Source organism: Nanorana parkeri, unplaced genomic scaffold (assembly GCF_000935625.1).
Source record: "Nanorana parkeri isolate BGI_ZX_2015 unplaced genomic scaffold, ASM93562v1 scaffold2406, whole genome shotgun sequence".
Taxonomy (NCBI): domain Eukaryota; kingdom Metazoa; phylum Chordata; class Amphibia; order Anura; family Dicroglossidae; genus Nanorana; species Nanorana parkeri.
The window spans coordinates 107,455-128,284 of record NW_017308674.1 but is presented as its reverse complement, the minus strand read 5'-3'; the positions used below and the strand labels follow the sequence as shown (position 1 = coordinate 128,284).

The 20,830-nt window shown below is 44.0% G+C and overlaps 1 protein-coding gene across 1 annotated transcript; it reads left to right on the top strand.

Moving 5' to 3' along the window:
- The first annotated feature begins 3,928 nt into the window (after positions 1-3,928).
- On the top strand, positions 3,929-20,578 carry LOC108801615 (alpha-2-macroglobulin-like protein 1). The gene is made up of 4 exons (XM_018573507.1): positions 3,929-3,965; positions 8,700-8,775; positions 17,478-17,664; positions 20,402-20,578. Exons 1-4 carry the CDS (start codon positions 3,929-3,931, stop codon positions 20,576-20,578), a joined length of 477 nt encoding a protein of 158 aa, XP_018429009.1.
- Positions 20,579-20,830: the final 252 nt, after the last annotated feature.

Sequence of the window (20,830 nt, the reverse complement as noted above, 5' to 3'; positions counted from 1 at the left end):
CTGTTCCTGCATTCCTAACCCCAGTTTTGGACTCCTGGCTACCTGACCCTCAGACTGTTGAATCAGACTATTGATTCTAAGCTGCCTGCCCTGAACACGGTACTACCTCACTACGGCTTGTCTCATCCCCCTGGACTTCGTATTTGGACTGATTATCTCACCTGCTTCCTGCTACTGGGATCCAGACCTGGCGCAAGGGGCTCTGCCCTGCGGTACGTGACCGCAGCAAGCCATATCTCGGTCCATGTATGAGGGTCTAAAAAGTCTCCCAGATCCCTTTCCTAGGCTAGCATGTAGGAAAGTTTTTGTACCGCAACGGACGGCACTAACGAGGCATATAGAAGAGATATGAGGCCTGCAGAATGAGGATCTGACCAACAGCGCGCTTCGAAGGGGGTAAGGTTGTGCGGACAACTCGGACAGTGCCGAAGGAGAGATCTGACGTAACTGTGAAGTATCGGAAGTTCTCTGCGAGGGGGGCACGCCAGTGGGTGCGAAGATATTGGAAGGATTTGACATCATCTATAGATAACAGTACTCGGATCTAAAAAGGGTTCCTACGGGACCACCATAGAAACGCTGATGCGTCCTCATAAGCTGGGAGGAAAAGGGGAGTCCCAAAAATACCGGAGAGGGGGAGGTGGGGGGCGGGGGGGATATAAGACCAGCAGTGTATTTAACCGAATCCCAGTGTTTCAAACTACACCGCAAAATAGGATCTTGAATGAGGGGACGAGAAGAGGGGGGAGTCCATAACAGGTTATGGATAGGAAGGGGGGCGCATTCAACTATGAGGGCCCTAACTATGAGGGCATCCAACTATGAGGGCACACTGGGGCAAAGCCGAAGCAGAATGAAAGAGTGTTAGCAGGGCTATCTGGGCCGCTATGTAGTATTTCCCCAAGTGAGGGACACCTAGGCTGCCTAGCCCTCGGCGATGATACAGAATATGGGTAGCTAAACGGGGCCTATAGAGAGCCGGATAAAGCGAAGAAGCTTCCTTTATTCTATGCGTAGAATATGACTGGGGATATGAACAGGGAGAACTCTAAAGAGGCAAAGGATCTCTGGGAGGTAGGACATTTTCACAGCGTGAATCCTTCCAAACCACGATAAGGGCATATTTTGCCTTGAGGCGAGAAGGGCAGACAATTAGTGGAAGAGTGGGGGATAGTTTGCGTGGAAGAGTGAGTCGAGCGAGGGGGGTTTTCTGACTCCTAGCTAAGGCAGAGAAGAGGGCCAAGAAAAACTGAAGTTGGATTGTACCAAGCAGAGGCTTCCGTCGCATAGTGTAAAGTTCAAGGCCTTGGATTTGGTCTCGTTAACCTGTAGGCAGGAAAACGCTTCAAACTCCGACAACGTACGAAATAGGTTTGGGAGAGAGACATGAGGCGAGGTAAGAGTCAACAGGATATCATCCGCGTAGAGCGAAAGTTTGTGGTGAGTGCACGCCAGTTCTAGACCCCGGACGGAGGCATTGCTGCGGATGGCCGCCGCCAAGTGCTCCAAAGCCAATATAAGGATGGGGGATAAGGGACAGCCCTGTCTAGTGCCCCACAAGATGGGGAATGCGGCCAAGCTGAAGCCTGCATAGCGGATGGAGGCTGAGGGTTGGGAGTACAACGCAAATATCCAAGCCAAGAAGTCTTCGCCAAAGCCCCATTTGCACAAAGCGAAAAACAGATACTGCCAAGATAAAATGTCGAATGCCTTGCGAACATCCTGTAATGCTCTTGCTTGTGGGGTTTGGATTCTCAACTGCAGAGTCAGTGATGTGTGATGGTTACTCAGTATGCGATTCCTGTTATGCACTCTCCATGTAATGCTAACGGAGGTTCGGAATCGGTTACATCGTTTGCCGTCTATGTGAGGGCAGATCTTACGTGGGCACTGTGACCTAGTCAGTATACCTAGGTACAATTTCAGCTGGCGTGTCATTGTGAGTGAGTGGAAGGCGGAAGAGGACCCCAGCCTTGTAGTGCTCAATCGAGAAGTTAGTAACTACCGTCTGTGGATACCTTAATCTAGTCAGGACTGGAGGTGTCCTGAGGCTGCAATAACTAAGGTCTAGTGTATAACTGGTTCCTACGATGTAGAGGTACAAGGTCCACAAGACTAGTAGTTCCCAATGGAGTGAGTGGTTGTACAATTGCAATAAGTATTTCTATACTCTGGTAACTGCAGACAATAGTATATCATGGAGGAAGTCCCAATGAGGTAAGAACCATATGCAAATTAATAGAGATCAGGTCAAGAGAACAATGAAGTACCGCCACAGTAAGCTTAGCAATCTGAACACTGTTGCTAGGGGGGATGATGCCTTATAACTAATAATAGGCTACTTGCGGTTATGAAGTTCACTTGCTCCAGATCCCAATGTAATGGACCTTAACCCTAACCCTATTTATGAAGAGGTGAAAAAATGCTGACCATACAGACTCAGGTCTGTGACAGGCGAGCTCTGTCTGGCAGCTTCCGTCGGGGGAGATCAATCTCTCGTCTGTGGAGGATCAGTCCGGAGGCTTCTCTGGAGAGCAATGTTCGGCGTGCGCCGCACAAAACAGTCGGACGCTGAACATCCACCATTCCTCCGTTATGTGTCACCTCGCCGTGTGCGGAGGGGAGGAGCCAGCTGATGCGCCGGACAAGCACGTTTGATTTCAGTGATTTAATCGCCAAGTGCACCTCTTCTTCAGTGATGTCTGAGGCCAAGACTTCTTCCTGTGAATCTGTCATCTCAGGTAGCTGGTAGTTTTGGAAAAAAGATTCTGCCTTAACTGAGGGAAAGGGGGGTGGCTCTGCATACAGGTGGGATAGATGATGGTGAAACTCCTTCCGTATTGACTGTGGGTTGCTAGTTAGAACAGAGTCCGACGTACGCAAGGAGATAGGGCGTTTGAGAGGCTCAAAGTAGCGAAGTCGCTTCACTAGCAAAGAGCCTGGTTTGTTACTATGGAGGTAGAATTTTTGCCTGGCCCACCGCAGTTGTCATTCAGCGATATCGGCAAGACAAAGATTAAGTTCCACTCTAGTTTTCTCTAGACAGGCTCATAGCCTGGGCGTAGGAGAGGTCTTACATAACCCAGTAAGGCGTTCCAACTCCGTCTCCAAGTCCAGTCTACGAGCATCCCGTCCCTTCTGTCGTTGGGACGCTATTTGAATAATGTGGCCGTGTAGTACTGCCTTATACACTTCCCACAGCACAGTGGGCGAGGACACTGAACCCACATTTTCTCTGAAGTAGGCGGCCAAGAGGAGAGATAGACGGTCCACAACATTGAGATGGGAGAGGAGGGAATCCTTCAAGGACCAGGAGGAGGAAGGCCTGGGGAGCAGTGAGCGACAGGTCAGGATGGTGGGGGTCATGGTCTGACCAGGGTACAGAGGAAAATTTTGTTGATATAAGATTGGGTAGAAAGGAATGGCGAATCCAGATGTGGTCAATGCGGGTATAAAGGTCAAGAGCAGCAGAATAGTAGGTGAAGTCCTTGGCCAGAGGATGGAGTTCTCGCCAGGCATCCACTAGCCCCGACACAGCAAATACATCGCGAAATCGGATGCTATCAGTGGGTATAGAGAACAGCGGAGGCCTAGACCTATCTTATTTAGGATGTATTGGTAAATTGAAGTCCCCGCACAAGAAGATTGTACCGTGGGCATGGGATTTAATCAGTTCCAATAAATGGGTCAGGGAAGGGAGTGGAGACAGATTCGGAGCATAATAACACAGGATTGTAATGGGGGAACCCAACATGTCACCACCTAATAGAAGGTATCGACCTTGAGGATCCAAGATAGTCTTAGTGCAGTGGAAGTGCGTCCGTTTGTGAAAGGCAACCAACACGCCCCTATGTTTAGTAGCAGTGGAGGCCAGGAAAACCTGAGGATAGGAAGGGTGAAAGTATCCACAGGCAAAGGTCACGGAGAAATGGGTCTCCTGAAAACAGGCAATGTCTACACCCTGGGTATGTAAATAGTTAAAGGCCTTACGTCTCTTAGAGAGGGAATTCATTCCTTGGGTGTTAAGGGATAAGATCCTGGTATGAGATAGGGAGAACGACGACGGCTAAATGTGCCCCCCCACGACACCCCACGCAGCCAAAAGAAAGAGAGAGGAAAAGAACATACAAGAAATACAAAGGAGGACAGGAGAGAGAACAACGGTATGGTAGACGACAAGTCGTACCATACACTACCATAGGCCCATGGTGGGTCCAGGGTCCATATGTGGGTTCGATAAATAACTCTTACCCTCGGGGGACAACATGTATCTCCAAGAGCGCCAGTGGACACCCTGGAGAGCAACATATGCCAGGAAGGGGAAGAGGAAAGAGAGGGAGATAGGGGAGGGAAGGAAAAGGAAGGGAAGGGGAGGGGGAGGGAGAAGAGTGGGAAGGGTAGGACAAAGTGCTGCATGATATAATGATAGTGGTCCCATCTGGTTCAGTCAACAGTAAAAACAAACTATAGGCTATGGCCACGGGCCAGGGTCAAACATAGCAAACATTGAGGTATCAAACAAGTGATACAGGGGGCGTGGTCTGGCCGTGCGAGTGTATGGCCGCTTGATCCGTAAGTGGAGCCGCTGGATCTCGCTAAAACCGCAACTTACCCCATCCACAGGATCGTTCACCTGCCGATATCCTCGCGATCGGCTTCGGAATGGCTGCAGCATCGACCAAAGAGAAAAATAAGTCTAAAAAAAATGCTTTTATGTATTATTAGTCACTTCTTAGGCCTGCACAGTTATCACATGCTTTTTATTTGTTTTCGAGATGGTTGGAAGAACACTTCCTCCACTTACTGTCCTGAATATGTACTGCATTAGGGCTCTCTCCTATAGAGGTATGCTTCTATATATGACTACTTCTTCCAGTTATGGCACTTGCTAATTACTTATTAAGGCTGCAATTTCACTTAATTTTGACTTCTTCCATATACCTGGAACACTGCTTTATAACAATATAACATACCATTTACCTTATATATACTGATTTTGTTTATGTATTTATAGCAAGATTTTATTTTCTATATGTCTGTATCTATGTTGTATTATTTTTGTTATTATGTTCTATTGACAAAACCTAATATATTCATTGTTAAAAAAAAAACAAGTGATACAATATTGTGAATAACATCAATATTAAAAGGTGCATTGCAGGGGAGTACAGTGCATCCGCAGGGGCAAGGGAAGTCAGCCTCAGAGGCCAAGCAGAGGAACTAACGTAGTCCCAAAACTAAAGGATAAGGGAAAGGCTTTGGGGAAGCACAGGCACCCTCTAATGTTGGACTGTAGGTAACTCCATAAAAGGAAAAGAAACAAAAATGAAAAAAAAAGATGCGGATACCATATGCATAGAGTAGTATGTGCCCTTGCAGGCTGGTCCGAAAACCACAATACAGGTCGGAGCATGTTCCGTGTAGTTGAAAGGCACCGGGGGGATAAGGGGCAGCGGATAATGTTCCAAAAGAAAATAAGTCAAAAACAGAGAACAATAGTAAAAAAAAATTAAGAAAAGGGTCACCTGATATAGCAATGGCCTAGCGTGAGGCTGTAGTAGGCAGTCCAGCTACAGTGCAGAGTGGATCAGCCGTGGGGCTTAGTGCAAAATACCTGGGAGCCCAAGCGTTGCAAGGCTTGGGACCGCCGTGGCGAACGGCCAGGGGTGTTCAAGGCCTGTGAAGTCTGAGTTGCTGTTGTTCCCAGTTGCTTCCACTTTGTTATAATCCCAGTAACAGTTGACCGCAGAATATTTAGTAGCCGGGAAATGTCACGGATGGACTTATTGCACAGGTGACAACCTATCACGGCACCACGCTTGTAGTCACCGAGCTCCTGAGAGCGACCCATTCTCTCACCAATGTCTGTAGAAGGGTCTGCATGCCGAGGTGCCTCATCCTATACACCGGGCGCCATGGAGGGGATTGGAACACCTGAATCCAATGATTTGGAAGGGTGTCTCAATACTTTTGCCAATATAGTGTATTTGCAATTAGGCAAATTAGGTGGCTGCCTTCGGCCTCGCGGCTGCCTACTTTGACTAATTAGAGAGCTGCCTGTGCTTCTGGCAACACACATTTTATTATCTGCACATCGCTCTACATTCTGCGAGCATCCACCTGAGTGTCGGCATTCTCTGCTACTCAAAGCTTTCAATTTGGAGCGAAAATTACGTATCGCAGCAGAGTTCCCGCCAAAGCTGTCAGTGTAGTGTTGTTACATAGTTACATAGTATTTGGGGTTGAATAAAGACACGTCCATCAAGTCCAACCCATATAGGTCCACGCATCATCTCATTCTTAGGGATACTGGTACCCCCGGATATTACGCTCCCTCAAGAAATTGTCCAAACGTTTCTTGAACAAATCTACACTCTTGGCTGAGATGACGGCCGATGGCAGTGAGTTCCAGACCTTAAACGCTCTTACTGTAAAGAACCCCCTTCGCCCATTGTGCTGGAATGTTTTCTCCACCAACTTTAGGTGGTGGCCTCTAGTCTTTGTAATGGAGTTAATCTCAAACAGTTTGTTGCCAATGTTGCCGTCACCATTGAACATCTTGTACATGAAAATCATATCCCCCCTTAATCTCCTTACTTCCAGCGTAAACATGTTTAAGGTCAGAAGCCTTGTCTCATAGCTCTGGTCCTCCATTCCCCTAATTAGTTTTGTTTCCCTCCGCTGGACTCTCTGAAGTTCAAGGACATCCCTTCTCAGTCCCGGCGACCAGAACTGGACCGCGTACTCCAGATGTGGCCGAACCAATGATCTATATAGAAGACAATTATAGACTTGTGCCTGCAATACATCCCCTTCTTAATACAGGACAAGACCCTGCTAGCTTTGTTTACCGCAGCCTGGCACTGCAAGCTACCATTCAGTTTGTGGTCTACAATGACCCCCAAATCCTTCTCCATTTCTGACTTCCCTAGCAGCACCCCCATAATTGTATAACCCATTTGGTTTTTTTTTATGTCCAAAGTGCATTACTTTGCATTTATCGACATTAAACCTCATCTGCCACATTAATGCCCCTCCCCCTATTTTATCCAGGTCCTCCTGAAATGTTATATTGTCACGAACCGTTTCTAGTACCCTCCCTATTTTTGTATCGTCTGCAAACACGGAAACATGGCTATTTATTCCCTCCCCGATGTCATTAATGAATAGGTTGAACAGTATCGGACCCAGCACAGAACCCTGAGGCACACCGCTCATTACAGTAGTGTTGTTGTCGTTCGTGTACAGAATAGGACGGACTGCTCCGTCACTGTGCTAGTTGGAGGGGGCTGCAGACTGGCCTGTTGTGTATGTAAATGTCTGATTCCCTGTGTAAGCTGTTATCTGTGTTTGTCATGAGGGGGAAGGGAGGGGAGGGGTTGTAGCCCTCCCAGTGTCTCTAAAGTGAATGTCCTTTGTTTAATAAAGGAGTTTGCCTCGTAATTGGGGGTTAGGGGCTGGTTACTGCGAATCTGCTGGCTGAGAGTGGGGTTTGGCGGGCAGGAGACGCTCTTTGGCGGAGGTACCCAGTCGGGGTACATGGGGTCCGTCACAGGTGGTATTGTGTCAGTGTTGCTGGAGAACTGTGAGAGCTATTTTGGGAACACCTGTACACCGTTCTCGGGGTGCGAAGGACAGCTAGGGAGGTGGAGATTCGCTGAGGATATCAGAAGAGTTCTCTGTAGCAAGCTTCCTGTATTGTTTCAAGGTTTGTATGCTGGTTGCAGCAAGGTGTGTGTGTCGGTTGTAGCATTCCTGTACTTAGCAGCAGCTGGCCCCGCCCATCGACTGTGCTTCTGTGTTTGGTCCCACCCCTTTTTGCTTCCGTTGGCATGGAGCCAGCTTCCCAGGCAATCAGGAAGCCAGGCAGTGGGTAATGACATGCCGCCCAGCTACCTGGTTGCCCAGGAAGTCGGCTCCATGTTGTTTGACCAGCTTAATTGTGATTGGCCAGGAAACCGGCTTCCCGGCCAATCAGCATGAAGCCGGCTTCCTGGCCAATCAGGAAGCCGGGTGGCGAGTGATGACCTGCCTCTCGGCTTCCTGATTGGCTGTTCGGCCGGCTCGATGCTGATTGGCTGGGAAGCCGTCTTCCCAGCCAAATAGCATGGAGCCGGCTGTTCGGCCCGGCTCAATGCTGATTGCATGGGAAGCTGGAGTCCATGTTCCCACTACGGCACTGCCGGTCAGAGGAAACCTGTGCATCCCTACTGACAACCATGTAGTTCTACTAGGAAGAACATTACATTGTACAAGAATTAAACATAACACACACAACCACCTAGTGGCAGAGCAACTAATCACAGACTAACATATAAGAATGGTTGTTGCACCAACAATGTCTATATAAAGAGCATGCTCATACCTACGTAACATCCAAATGTGATGCTGAGCCTCCACAATTGAAAGAACTGAAATTCAATGAATGAAAGTGGTGGGCCAGGGACAGTCAGGCTGGGGAGTAAAGTGATGGGAAATTAAACATTTTACAGCTGTCATCAGAACAACTTCAGGTAAATCGTCCTGGTACATGTGACTTCACTGACAATGATTGATTTACCAACTGTCAATATTTGTTGAAAGTCACCTTCACTGGTTAATAAATGTGCCCCTTATAAATATTTCAAACATGTCTACTGTGAGTTCACTTTTGGAATTCTGTAGCGATTCTTTTATCTGTCTTTCTGTATTTCTCTCAGGACTGTACGCGATGATTTGGGTGCTGTGTCTTCTTGTCTCCCTGAAGGGGATGCTGGTTCAGAGTAATGAGAAGCCGTAAGTATTTATGAACAAGTTCTAGAAAATTAAAGTTTACCTAAAGCCAAAACTTTCTTTTTAAATTTGAGTAGGGAAGGGAATGGTGTGAACCAATTTAATTTCCCTTCACCCACCTCTGTGCCATTGGGGAGCCCTCCCTCCACATCCTGGTTCAGAGATTTAACCTATCCTAAGTCAGAGGAAATGCCTTCTTAGTTGTCACTAGAACGTGTGTCCCCATTGGGAGATTTGCCCTCACCTCCTGAGTCACTAAAAATAGGATGTTGTTTTTACCATTAAAACCTTTTCTCTAATGTCCATTTAGGGACACAGCTTTGAAGAATTCTGAGCAATAGGGACATTCAAAAGCAGTCCAAACAGGGGGGCGGGCACCACAACTAAAGCACTAGCTCAGCAAACATGAACTGTCGAAGAACACCTAAATATTTGCCTAAAAAACTTTTCTGTCAGAACTAGCATCGTAAGAGGCAGAAAAATCAACTTTATAAAATGTTGGAAAAGCGTGAACAGAAAAGCAGATTACGGTACCAGAAGCTTGATTTCCAAACATCTAAGAAGTACTAACTGCTCAGGAATGAGCAGAAACAGGAAAAGGTGGTACAGTGTCCCGCAACTCATAAGCTTGAATGACAAGCTGACAAATCCACTTAGATATAATAGATCTAGAACAACCTTTTCTAGGCCTTTCTGGAAGAAAAAATAAAGAGTCTGAACGTCGAAGGGAAGCTGTGGCTGAGAGATAAACCTGCAAAACATCCTAAATGATGATGAACAAAGCAAAGGTAAAACAATATTTTCATTTAAATGAAAAGCTGAGACTACCTTGGGTAAAAAGAAACCTACAGGCCTTACCCTTCTTTGATGGCTGTAGTAATTTGAACACCTTCTCTCCCGATTCCTCAAATCTCCTTTTTTACATTTCTTTCCTCTCTCTCCTTTTTCCCTCTCTTTTAGGCTTTGGGGTTTTGGGGGCAGCCAGGGTTGTACCGACAATGCCCTGCAATTCAGGGCATCCAGACCTCATGTCATACACTGTTCTACATACCCTAAGACTGTGCATAGACTTTCAAAGTTCTTGTTTCCATCTTACTCGTTAAGCCTGATCTTACTGCTTTACAAAACGTTAATACTTCGTTTTTTAGACTGTATTTAAGTTGTAAACTTTTCATGCCTTAATTTGAATAAAAATGTATTAAACAAAAAAAAGGAAACCTGTGGTCTCAAAACAACCTTGTTCCTATGAAGAACCAAATAGGGTTCTCTACAAGACAAAGCAGATAACTCAGAAATCTTTCTACCTTAGGTGCTGAAGAAAAGCAACCTTTTTGTATAACAAGACAAAGATATGTCTTGTATAGGTTTAAAAGTTTTGTAAAACAGATAAAACCAGGTTCAAGGCCAATGGAGGAAAAGGAGACCTAAAAGAAGGAGCTACATGTGTAACTCCCTGATTAAAAGTATGAATTAAGGGATTATAAACAAGAGGACACGGAAAAAAGACAGACAAGGCAGATGTCTGACCCTTTATGGTACTTAAAGCTAAAAGTTGATCTACCCCAAGTTAAAGAAAAGACACAATTTGCTATATTTAAAAGCACGTGCGGAAAATCCCAAAGACTCACACCAACAAAAATACACCTTCAACTTACATTGATAGATCTAGAAGTAGAAGATCTACGAGCCTTCAGCATAGTCGGAATAATCGAATCTGAAATTCCTTTGTCTTTCAACACTTGGGTTTCAGCAGCGAGGCCAATAAAGCCAGCGACCAAGAAGCAGGGTGGAAGATTGGGCTCTGAGATAACAGATCTGGCTTATCTGGAACAAGCCAGGGAACGTCTGCCAAAAGATGAACCAAATTGACATACCACACCCTGCGAGGCCAATCTGGAATGACTGGAAGTCCTACATGTACTATACTGCAAACCAGTTGAAGTAACAGGAGGAAAAACATACATTAGAGTGTACTGATCACATGGAGCTACTGCGGCATCCACTGCATCCGTCGTTGGATCCCTCAGTCTGTACACAAATCCGCCAAATTCTTGTTGTGATGAGAAGCCAGAAGATCCCCAGTAATGACAAAGTTGTTTAACCCCTTCGTGACGGGAGACGTACACTGTACGTCCAGCCACAAAGGGACCAAATTACTTGTCACGTACACTGTACGTGACGAGTTATTTGCTTCTTTAGAGGGCTGTTAAACGCTGAGAATCAGCTTTTAACATTCATTAATAGATGCCCTTACTACAGAGGCATTAATTAATGAAAGGGTTAACCTTTTTCAGACACCCGATACCTTAATATCGGGTGTCTGAGAGTCAAAGCAAAGCGGACACACATGCCGGCTTTTGCCGGCATTCTGACAGCTCGTATAGATCGAGAGATATCTCTCTCAAGCTATACTGGCTTTTTTTTTTTCTTTTATGAATAGATACAAAATGTGTCTATTCCTACAATGTATCTATTCCTGGAAGAAGAATGTTTGAGTTTGCTGATCGTTGTTGCAACAATCAGAAAACATATAGTGACAGCTGAATCCTGAACTGCTGCAGGATCAGTGTCACTAACTTATTATCGGCTGTTCTGAAGTTTGAAGCAGCCTGATAATAACCAAAAATTTATTAATTTATCAAGCAGTAACAGTGAGATTAATTCACAATGACTGTTTGATATAATTAAATAAATAAAATACAATTTTTAAGTTTAAAAAAAAGTGAAAAGTGTAAAAAAAATGTGTGTAAAAAAATAAATAAAATAAAGGACAAATAAATGAATGTATTTATTGCATTTTTTTAGCTGTGCTGGTTTTGTAAAAAAAATACTACAAATCAAAACTGGGAAAAAAGTGTTTTTTTTAAACGGTTTTTTCCTCTTTTTTTATATTTTATTTGTCCTAAGTGAGGCGTTAGACGCACATATGTGATATAAATATGTAGCCCTATCTGTCCTCTAAAAAACAATATATAATATGTGTGGGTGCACTTTGTAAGAAAGTATATTACTGACGTGGAAGAATCACACAGCAAAAATGTCAAAAGTGTGTCAGTCATTTACGAACAGAAACTAAAAACAAGCTCAGTCATGAAGGGGTTTAAACACCTCTGGATGGAGAGACCAAATACTCAGATCAGGATGTTGTCTGTGGAGAAAGTCCACCTGCCAGTATTGTACTGCTGGAATGAATATCGCTGAAATCGCTGAACCCTGAAGTTCTTCCCAATCCAAGATTGAATGTACTTCTGTCACCATCGACACACCCCTGGTACCTCCCTGGAGATTGATGTATGCCATAGCGGAAGAATTGTCTGACTGAATCCGAATCGGACACCCAGGCAGAAGATGGGTCCAGAGAAAAAAGTCAGCAGAATCAAGGATATAAAACTGAAGCTTGGATTCCTCCAGATATCAGCAACCCTGCAAGACAGATGATCCAAGAGACAGCTCCATCCTACAAGACTGGCATCTGTTGTGACAATCTTCCAAGATATGAGAAGAAAACGACTTTCCCATTGTCAGCGCACGGGATATCTGTGAACATAGTGAAATCAGGTCACCACAGTACCAATAAGGACATTCCATCTTCCTCTCATTTTACTGAAATTAATGACTTATAGTTAGAATTACCGCAGGCTGCTGCTTACACAGATGTGTTTAAATCTTGTTTAGGCCATCTTACCATTCAAAAGCATCAGATATAAGGAGGGATACCAGGCCTCTTTGATGGTTCATAGACCTTGCCATAAAACACCAATTACCTAGGAGTTGTTGTCCAAGCATGTCCTAATGGCCTTTTTGTGGCGGGTATAATAAACCCCTCATCAGAAGACTAACTAGCAAAATCCCCAACTAATCATCAATAGACAGCTCCAAAGATGAGCAAGCACTGATAACAAAATAACTGTCCTTTAGCTCACTTCTGCTAATAACTTAAGTTCCACTCAATATTCAAAACTTTGAACCTGGGGATGAAACATTATCTATGTACCATATGTATATATATCTTTCTTTTTTCTTTTAATACTGTGCAACATTAACCCTTCTTACCCCACATTAACCCTTCTGAGAACAGCCATAACCCACAGGATCATCAAGTTAGGTACTTATCAGAAGCTAATTGCCTAACACACAATAATTTAGGATTTTCAGGTGATAATATGTGAGAATATTAATCTATAGTGATAGTTAATAAATTGACAGTTTGGGAGGGGCCACAGAGCAGATCATAAACTCCTCAGCCCTTCTGCTTCACTCCTCTGGACTGTTTGGATTGGGTTAGGGGCCGGCTCAGTAGAGCCTCTATAGAGGGTCCACAAAAAGCTGCTGCACAAGACAGCCAGGAGCTCTTGTTTTAACGTCAAAAGAGGAGGCTTGTGTACCATCCAAGAAGATTCCTTTAAGAAAATAACTTTTCCAAGTCTTACTTTGAGAAAAAGACCAAATCCAGAGCTCACAAAACCCATAAGTTTGTTAAGTACTCACATTTTTATGCCCTTTTTATTTTATTGTTGTTATATTTGTCTCTTCTGTAACATCTTTTTCTGTATTTTTTCTGCACCATTTATTTTATTAAAAACAATATTTTAACATTGTTAAGCTTATCTCTATGCTTTAAATTACAATTTAAAGCATTCTTGTCTCTGTAAAGAGTGCTACCATATTGTAAAACCATTGGGTTAGGGTTCCCGTCTGAGGGGACAATGGGCATCACATGCATTGTTTATGTTTTGAATTGTTACAGCTTTTGCTGAGAACAGTGCATGTTTCCATTAAAACATGTGGGGGCAGCAATTGTTTGTGTGGGTAAAGGGTTAACTGCAGAGTTAACCAACCCCAGTGATGATCACTCTAAGTCTGCTTCACTCAGAGTGTTGTCCCGCAAGCTGGAAAATCTCTGTGCAGGCTGAGAGTGGCACCACATCTTTATGACAACTCGGTAGGACCAGAACTGAGTATAGTCATGTGTTGACGACATACAATAGGTCCAGAACTTCGCTCTGTCGACCGACATGACAGAGATATCTTGGCTGGCGCACTCAATCTGATCAATTTGTCCAGCCAGCAATAGAAGAGACCCTAACAATGTCCCTCTGTAAAGTCCTGGAATGGAACTGAGAAAAAGTTACCTCTTCAAAGGTTGACACTATCAATCCCAGAATTCTCATGCAGGTTCTCAGAGAGGAAGGGCGATGGGATCAAAGCAACCCAACTTGATTCTGCAATGTCACATTTTTTTTGCGGAAGGAACACTTTTGTTTGAAGGGTACCCAAGAAACCCCAAATGCTCCAAGCACTGTGATGAAATTAGGGATGACTTCTCGATGTTTAGAATCTATCTGAAGTCCTCTGCTGTCTGCAGCACCATCTTGACATTGAGCTCATTAGGTCGTCTAAATATCCTATAGCTAGCTGTGTGTGTCCATAGTATCTTCCTGGTCATGGCAGAGTATACAATCAATAAGCGTGTGGGGGACAGGGGTATAAGAAAAGTAGTGGGTGTTTTTTGCTTTTATACAGATAATGCATTAAGGTAAAAAACACCAGCCCTAAGTACTACTTTAACCCAAATATCTCTGCGTACCTAAATGGAAGAGGCATACAAGCGAGGAAACAAACGACAAGCATGGTTGAAGAGCTAAACTAGTTATTTTTTTCTTTTTAAATGATCTGGAAAAGGATATCGGGACTTAGCACGTCTAGGAACCAGAAATAGCTCATCTGGAATTTTCCTTATATATAGGAAAACACCTTGCAAACACTCTCAGATTTATGTGAACCAATACTAGAAATTGCAGAAGGGAGAATAACAGCACAATCCTCAAATTTTAAAGAGGAACGCACAGTTCCAAATTAAGAAGGCAACTGTTACTTTCTGATGCTGAGTGAATCTGTTACAGCCCAGCTACTGCATTAGGGTTAGGGTTGACATGGCACAGTGTTTATGACAAGCATACATTAGGTGTATTACATTCATGAGCTGAATCTATGTGCTAGGTCCCTAATCGAGGCAGGTAAGATTTTGCACCCCAGGAAGTGTCACCAATCTCTGGCCGCTGTATAACTTTCACGAAGGCTGCCATCCCTTACTGAGTAAAAACTTTGTCATCAGTATTCAGGGAAATAAAAAGTTACAGTTTTTTTCGAGTAAGCCTGAGCAGAAATAAAGAAAGTGCCCCCATGTGGCCAACTTGTGAAATACATACAGTATAACAAGCACAGGTCACTATAGCAACACCTCTGCGACCTTGAAAAGTACAGACCACTTGTGACGGGAAAAACCGGAAACCTCAGTGACACCAATGTAAATTACAAATGTCACACATTTCTAAATAAAACCAATAGAAAGACAGAGTAGGAAAAGAAAAAAAAATCACTTTCACATAGTTGTGCTAATGAAAGTCCGTTCTGACAATTAGGGTTAGACAGAATATGAGGTACCACAACCACCTGCTGCAGACAACACAATATTTGAAGAATGGCTGTTTAACAGTAAAAAATACAATATCCCTGTTCTTCCCAATAAGTGAGATGAAATTGAGGGCAAATAATAAACAAAGGAAGCAAACTGAGACTTCACTGCTGATAGAAACAAAAACAGGAACCATACCGCACTCCTTACCGGGATTCCCACTGTGACGATAAGGGGGTCTGAGTCTGAATATTAAAAATAGAATTTGTTTGTTCCCCCAGTTCAGAGCATCTGCAGGCCTTCATTTAGTGATGTGACCGGTCCCCACACACATCAGTATATTGCTTTGGCGTAACTCCATTATGTTCCCCTTTCTTTTTTGCATATCCAATAAACTCCCAGGATTTAACTTATCTGGTATGGATCAACTAGAAACCCTTGTTCTCACTGAAGAAACAAAATAGACTAAAATAACAAAGCAGAAGAGAAGGAGACATCCATTTTCCTGAGGACACTAAGTGAAACTAGCGGGTGTGAGGAGGGAAAGGCTGTGTCCCTAAAGTGGCAGGCTTTTAATTTATTTACCTAGTGTCCATTTCTCCTACAGGCAGCAGCATAACCCTGCATCTTAGAATTCTTTAGAGTTGTGTCCCTCAATGGATGATCATCACTTTCTATCCTTGTAATAAATAGAGAGAGAATCTGCCCAGAGGGGACACAGCAATAAAGACATGACAAATCATGTGATAAGTGCTCACATGGCAATCACATGACTTTATTTATAAGCAAAGGGTTATTGTTACCATTAGGGTTGATGCTATGGTTAGAGTTATCGTTATGGTCAGCAGGTCAGGGGTTAGGGTTAGATTTAGATGAAAGCTGAAAGGAGCATTTAAAGCCCATTGAACTAAACCCTTCTATCCTTTCCAGCCGAGGGAGGGGACATCTGAGCCATTCTTTATCATAGTTGCCATAGTGCTGCACATGTGATTGGCTATTTGAGAGCTTAAAAGTTTGGTTGGAAGCTGACATAACCACACTGACAACTGTGACAGTTATCTGCATGCTTATAATGTAATCGTTTTCGGGAACAGCTAAATTTCTGGTTTATTCCCCGAAACTTCAGCAAATGGCAACATTTTACTGACATGCCCCAATTGCTGCTGGGATTTCAGCAAAGAAAAAAAAATCTATCAATTCTGCCTATCCCTACCTGTAAAGTCCCTATACGTAGCAGGAAGCAGGACCTGCATATGTAATGTATATGGTGAAAAAAACACTGAAATGTTTCTGGTCACAGTCACATATCTGCAAATAGTTTGTTCTCAGTTGTTACCTTCTGAGGAATTGACAGAAACATTTTCATGCTTCCTTTTGGTTTATAAAATTAATAAAAGTGTTACAAATGTTAACCTTCATCTGGCAGTTCCTCTGGTGTTTCTCCATCTACTAAATTACTGTGTGACCCCCTCCTGACCCCCAAGGGCATGTGGTGAACCCCAGTGGCAGGAAGGGCTGGCATTTCACTCTCAGGGATGGATCCTTAGTCGTGTTGTGGGATGTAAACAGTAAATTTTGCTCTAGTTACTTTAAGTACTTTTTCAATGCCTTATTATAGAACAACCAAACTGGGAGAGCGGGTACAGACAGCCATGGACAAAATAAGACTCCAGTCCCTTCCAACTTCCACAGTGTAGGAATACTTTGCAGAGGATGCAACTGTGTAATAGAGCCACAGCTGGACAGAGGACATGCTTGAGATCTTCCCTAGGAGAGACACCAAACTTGTTCCTAAAGGGCCATGCCATTTTGGCCTTTCTGGCACCTCCAGCATATAAAGATTATCCATCACAGACAGTTCCAGGCCCACCTGGGTCCACATCTGGCTTCCTGCAGACTTCAGACCTAGACATAGTTCTCCAACTGTGTATACTGACCTAAGCATATGGCAATTCCTGAGTATTTATGCATTCCCCAGCGTGCACCACTGGCCATAAAACCCCTATTAAATTACTTTTGAGGCATAAACACCCCCAATGTTCTCCCATTGGGTGCCCCCACACCGTGGCAGGGTCACATCCCACTACAGGTAGGTGCACACAAAAGTAGAATGCCTATGAATGACCAAATGATCACAGATTAAAAATCAGCCGGACTGATTACAGTTCCAGCACCAATAAATGTAAAAAGACACTCCCCTTAGGGCAAAGAGGCTACAACTGAAATGTAATAAACTTCAAAGAAAACTGTGTTTCCAAAGTAGGATAATTACTTCCTGTTTCCCTTCCAGAAACTTTGGCCTTTTTTGTCCTCCTGATCTCTACTATCCATCGGAAGAGATGTTCTGTATTCACACTTCTGGTGATCTCGGAAAATTCTCTCGCCTCTTAGTGAATCTCGAGACCTCAGGTGGAACCATAACTCTGTACACAAGTTTCCGAAACATGCCAGCAGCCTTGCACTGCCAATACTTCCAGGTATGGAGCTCAGAATGCTTTTATATTGGTGATGGAAGAGCAGGGTCCTAACAATACCCAATGGGCGCCTATAGCACAACCATTAAGGGGCCTGTCATAGTAGCTCTATGATGCTGAGGACAGCACTAGGCAGACACAGTGTGATAGAAGTATAATATTCTTTAATAAAAGTCTTTTGTTATTAAATAAGCTCCAGATTCTCATACAAAAGTCCCAAAAACAAGGATAACAAAACCGGGCCATGTAGTACCCAGCTTGCAGTACAGGGGAAAACAGTTTAGGTCCCAGAACAACGTTCTACCCAAGTTAGGGTATAATTGGGGGCAGCTCATTGCATTACAAACAGGGTGTTACAGTTCTATATCTAAGGGATTAAAAATATCAAGGCATCCAAAGGTTCATGAGGTCAAAGACCAAGTGTAACTGTTCTACACAGGGACCCCAGAGTGTCTCTGCTGTTCCAGCTGCAGGAGAAGGTCCTATAATGAAGCCAGTAAGGGGGAGTCAGTGAAACGCCTACTCTGTGTAATATTAAGTCCACTAGGTTAGTAATCCACAAAGTCCACTAAGAGTAGTAGACAGCCTGTAGAGAGAGGATGACCTGGTCCTGGTCCTCAGAGGACGAATCTGGTTCTCAGAATCGCTTCATCCAGCTTCAGCAACCAACAACACCCGATCATGTGCTTTTAGTCTTTAAGGCTTAATTCCTGGAGGTGTGAACTAGGGAAGGGTCTGTGAGTGAACAAAGGCTGCCTGCCCTCCCTTGTTTCCTTGTAGGAACACTCCACAAAGTTCCAGAAAGTTCAAGTAGCAAATTAGCTCAGCCTAGAAAGGGAGGTGCAGACAGGTACTTAGAGAATATAGAAACTTCCAGAATGCTGCTAACCAACAACCTGTCCCAACCCTTGCAGATTTAGTCACAGGCCCCTCTGCCCATCGAATTTTCATCCCAAAGACAATTTCTCTAGTAATACAGAATATTAATACTGTAGCCCCTATATACATGTGTTGCTATGTGACTAACAAATATCCTGATTGGAAATAGTTAACTGATCTTTACACTGCCTGGGATGCAGAGACTTGTGGGAATTTCAGTTCAGAAACGGGGATAAGCTGTGCTGTGAGAGAGTGTGGGGACTGCAATCCCCAGGAGGCTGTGTGTCTGGAGAGGAGGAGGATGTTGCACTGAGCCTGCAGAGAACGCTCAGTCCAGAAGAACCCTTTGAAGAGGACAGAGGTGTGTAGCGGGCCCTAACCCAGAGGGGCCACAAACTCTGTGTGTATACTGTCTGTGAGAATGGACATAGAGTCCTCAGTCTGGTCTGCTGCGCTCAGAGTGACTGGACGATCGCTTTCAGTGGGGAGCCGCGTCATCAGTGCAGCGGGGATATCGTGGCCTGGACCAACAGCCGAACCTGTGCAGTGAGTGATCAAAGGGGCCCAGCAATCCATGGGAAGCCTGACGGTGTCTGCCAAGAGAGCTATCCAGAGTTCCCTTTGACCGGAGATCTTCTTCAAGAGACTGCAGAGTTGTTGACTGCAGACCAGCAAAGTTGTTGGCTTTAGAAAAGGGGACGCCCGTCTTTTTCTGAAGGACATCACATCTACAAGGTTGACCTGAGGAGTGGTGAGAAGCCTTCGGCCATTTGTTATTGTTTCTGCAATTCATCTCATCAAAACAGTATGGGCCCCAACGATGGCTAGCCTAGACTATTGCTGCTGGTCAGTAGTGTGGAGTGTTGGAGATTCCTTGAGACTGGAACATTAGTAATCAAGTGATTAAAGTCAATGATAACTTCTGAGATAGTTAAGTTCTGTACTTTTCATAAGATAGAGAGCAGTGGCTGCCCAGTGTCTGAATGCCTAGTGTGCACTGTTGAATATTGTTCTTCAATTATTGTGTTATTTTATGTAATGCTTGACAATTATATTTATGCTTATCAGTAAAGTTGTTTATAAAACTCTCTAAGGTGTGTTGGTGTGCTGTGGATCCTATTTGGGCGGTACATTTTGGCTTAGGGACAGAAGTACCCGGGTTATTCTGGCGGCTCCTTCGGGGGTGAGCGCTACAATACTATTTACTTTCATTCAATTGCAGTCTTGTAGATAAAATAGATGCAAATTGCTATTACTACCTGAAAAGTCTCTGTGCAGTCAGGCAGCTCTGAGTCACCCGTGTCATTTGGCCCTCTGTGATTTTGGGGCCCCTGTGTCTCTGAGCCCTCCATGTGTTTTTGAGGACGGATTATATCTGTACATAGATCTCTAGTGGCTACAAAGCAAAAATGTAAAACCTTGAACTCATTTTGCAGTTTTGTAATTATTCAATGTTTCTGGATGGAGCACATGTGACTGAGTAGCCAGGGTGGAGACTACAATGGAATGTCATATATATTTTACAGGGTAACATCTCATTATAATTCATCAACAACTGAAACTTTTTATGTTTTGGATAGAGTGAGGAAAGGTTAGAACTTCGTTTTTTCTGCCTGTGAACCTGCTGGGGAGGTGAGCAGAAACACTTCAGCAATATATAATCACATTTCTATACGTGCTGTTTGCATCTCTGTTGTGCCAATTCTGATCATTTCCTGTGGGGTCACTGGGACAGGAAGAGAGAGAGGATCTCCTTAGTAGGCTTAAAGGCTGCATAAGATCCAAGCTTTGACTTTTCTTCAGATTAATAATTCAGTTTTACAAACCAATAAATATCAATCATATTTCTGTCTTTTTCCAGGTTCCTGAGCCCTCTGAGCACACGGAGAAGGTTCAGATTAAAGTCCAGGGAATAGATGCTGCCGGGGATAAGGTACAGTTTGCCAGCAAATCTCTGACGGTGCGCAAAAAAAGTGTGGGAACATTCATCCAATCTGACAAATCTATCTACAAACCGGGACAAACAAGTGAGTTGTGACAAGCGGACATGACATTGGTGTTGTGTTTGTTATGATTGGAAAGTTACAGATAACAAATGTTTAGTATGACATTCAGCTTTAAGGAAAGTTTGGGAGCCGATATAACTCCACACAAAGAGGACAGTTAAGTATTGCCTTTAGCTACAATGCATCATTTCTCATTAGTTCTAGGTATGTGGGGCTCTGGTATATAGATTTACCCTCACTCCCTGTCAAAGTGTCAACAGATTTATAATACAGGAAGCAAGAGA

Coding starts and splice junctions, on each gene's coding strand:
- LOC108801615 (XM_018573507.1), top strand. CDS start 3,929: ATGGGTCTCCTGAAAACAGGCAATGTCTACACCCTGG. Junction 8,776..17,477: donor GTTCAGAGTAATGAGAAGCC/GTAAGTATTTAT, acceptor TTTCCCTTCCAG/AAACTTTGGCCTTTTTTGTC. Junction 17,665..20,401: donor TGCACTGCCAATACTTCCAG/GTATGGAGCTCA, acceptor GTCTTTTTCCAG/GTTCCTGAGCCCTCTGAGCA.